The following is a 2,572-nucleotide window of genomic DNA, read 5'->3' as shown; positions in this document are numbered from 1 at the left end:
TTGTGAGGTCCACACCTTTTGATGACTAACAAGGTGAGCTTCATCACATGGCTATCTCTTAGTAGCTCATCTAGCAAAATGAGTCGCCACCTCATACCCATTATATATGAGTGTCCTCGTACCTTACGTTTCACAAATTTACCATGTCCTGCACCCATACGGGTACCTGTACCCATTTCCATCATTTTGCTAAATGAGCTACCAAGAAATAAATTTGTGAGGTCCACACCTTTTGATGACTAACAAGGTGAGCTTCATCACATGGCTATCTCTTAGTAGCTCATCTAGCAAAATGAGTCGCCACCTCATACCCATTATATATGAGTGTCCTCGTACCTTACGTTTCACAAATTTACCATGTCCTGCACCCATACGGGTACCTGTACCCATTTCCATGCAACTTAGAAGCTCACTTGCAGACACTAGATTACTGAATGAATTTCTTAGCTATTATTATGCAGTACCCAGAAGTTGTAAAAATGTGGTGTGTGTGGTCCCTATACCCTACCTTTCACAAATTTACCATGTCTCGTACCTGCATCCGTACACGTTTCCATACAACTTAGATGGTCACTTGTTTGCAGACACTGAATACTGTATGAATTTCTTAGCTATTATTATGCAGTATCCACAAGATGTAAAATTGTGATGTGTTAGCTGTATATGTATTATTTTATTTCAAAGTTCATAGGAAATAATTTCAATTTGGCTCTTCTGTTTTGTCTCATTTCTTTTATCTTCCCCTTCTTTGTACTCTTTGTTACATTAGAAATATATTTGGCAAGGCTCCCCTTTTGGTGAAACTTCATGATGAATATTATAAGTTTTTCCTGCTTGCCGAGTGCCAGCCGCATTTCAAATATCTATTAGATTCTGTCAGCAATCTTTATGCATTCTCTTATCCTTCTACTCTTGCAAAGTGGTTACAATTTTTAATGGCCTCTATGAAGTAAAATAAAAAAGAAAAACCTGTAATATTATCATAATTACTTTGAGAAAATCAGCTTGTAATAATGCCTTGAAACCATCGTGAGAGAAGCTAGTGATTTAGTTTGTGAAGATGCCTCTAAGATGCAATGAAGAGTGTGCTAGGAGTTTAATTAGAGCGTTATCAGACATGTTTTATTTCGGAGTTCAGAATCAATAAATGTCTGCTATGGCACTCAAATTTGATGTCATTTTATAGTTTGTAGCCATCACTAACTTTATTAAGAGGATTGAGTAATCATGTAATCCTACTGTTCATGATTAAAGTAAATATATCATTTTTTTGTTTCCTGGTATATCCAATTTTATGTTGACTTTTTAAACAATTCACTTTGGGTGCAAGAGCTAAGAATGATGAAGCCTTGATTTGTGAATGCCATGTAGTTAAGAGTATTACCAACCTCTTTCATCTGGATGTTATGGGAATTAATATATCTGAGGCCATGTCTGACTCATTGTGGTCAATTAAGTGCCTAACTCAATACAGTAAATGACAAGTTATCTGAAAGCTCTATATGAAAAGAAATTAGTGTTTTGAATTCATCTCAATGTTTTCTTTTTTAGCACCTTTAATCTTTCTTTTTCCGAATTTTCTTGCAAGCCATTTATGTTTAATTTTCAGGTTCTCGAGATGGCACTTCTAGATTTTCCTGGTTTGTTGTTTTTCTCAACGTACACGTTGCTTGTTCTGTTCTGGGCTGAGATATATCATCAGGTACTTCTTATTGTTTGCATTTACATGTTCCTTATCTATCATTGGTACATAGCTGAAAATATTTATGTTTTCAGGCCAGAAGCCTTCCAATTGATAAGCTTAGACCTTCGTACATGATAATCAACGGGGTTGTATATGGCATACAGGTAACAATGCAGAATTATTGATGTTATACACATAAACTAGGAATAAACTCTCACACCTTATGCAGATCTGTATCTGGATATATGCACAAGTCAGCCCGAAGCCAGTTGCTATGGAAATTGCTAAGCTATTTTTGGCAGGTTTATATGTAATCACAGTAGTTTAACATTCTTTATTTTTCTAAAAGAAGATTGGAAAAGAAAATGGCTGACAAGAAGTTGAATTTTGTGGAGAGTTTGGCTTGAATGTCGTACTCAATAAGTCATCAAAAGGATTGTTTTGTTCATTATCAGACTCTAGATGCTTAATATTTGGCGTACCTTTTCTTAAGTACTATTACCATTTTATGCAGCGGTCTCGTTCTTTGCTGCTCTTGGGTTCTTGATTTATGGAGGAAGGTACTAATTTCACCAATACCTTGGTTGATCACAGGTCTAGTTATGTTGTCATTGTATCTGCTATTGTGAAGATTCTATTTTATTTTTGTAGGTTGTTTTTTATGCTGAGGCGCTTCCCAATTGAATCTAAAGGCCGTCGAAAAAAGTTGAACGAGGTAGTTATAAATATCAATAAATCTGACTTATTAATGATTGTTTCTCAGTGATATAGAATTAATTGTCTGCACTGATCATTTGGTTTATTACAAACATTAAACGATAACATTGCAGGTTGGTTTTGTGACTGGAATATGCTGCACATGTTTCTTAATAAGGTGCATTGTGGTAA

The 2,572-nt window shown here is 35.3% G+C and overlaps 1 protein-coding gene across 2 annotated transcripts in view; it reads left to right on the top strand.

Annotated features, from left to right (window-relative positions):
• LOC109819673 (tobamovirus multiplication protein 1-like) overlaps positions 1-2,572 on the top strand; it is a 10,086-nt gene that overhangs the window by 6,646 nt on the left and 868 nt on the right. The window contains exons 4-9 of one of the 2 annotated variants that reach the window (XM_020385483.1): positions 1,610-1,702; positions 1,777-1,848; positions 1,914-1,986; positions 2,199-2,244; positions 2,336-2,399; positions 2,515-2,568. In XM_020385483.1, the coding sequence (XP_020241072.1) occupies positions 1,610-1,702; positions 1,777-1,848; positions 1,914-1,986; positions 2,199-2,244; positions 2,336-2,399; positions 2,515-2,568 (402 nt within the window). The remainder of the gene's footprint in view (positions 1-1,609; positions 1,703-1,776; positions 1,849-1,913; positions 1,987-2,198; positions 2,245-2,335; positions 2,400-2,514; positions 2,569-2,572) is intronic. The other variant, XM_020385484.1, reaches the window with a different exon arrangement.

The sequence above is a fragment of the Asparagus officinalis genome, chromosome 8 (assembly GCF_001876935.1).
Source record: "Asparagus officinalis chromosome 8, Aspof.V1, whole genome shotgun sequence".
In the NCBI taxonomy this organism is placed as follows: Eukaryota; Viridiplantae; Streptophyta; class Magnoliopsida; order Asparagales; family Asparagaceae; genus Asparagus; species Asparagus officinalis.
Note: the sequence above shows the minus strand (reverse complement) of the source record. Positions and strands in the feature narration are given on the sequence as shown.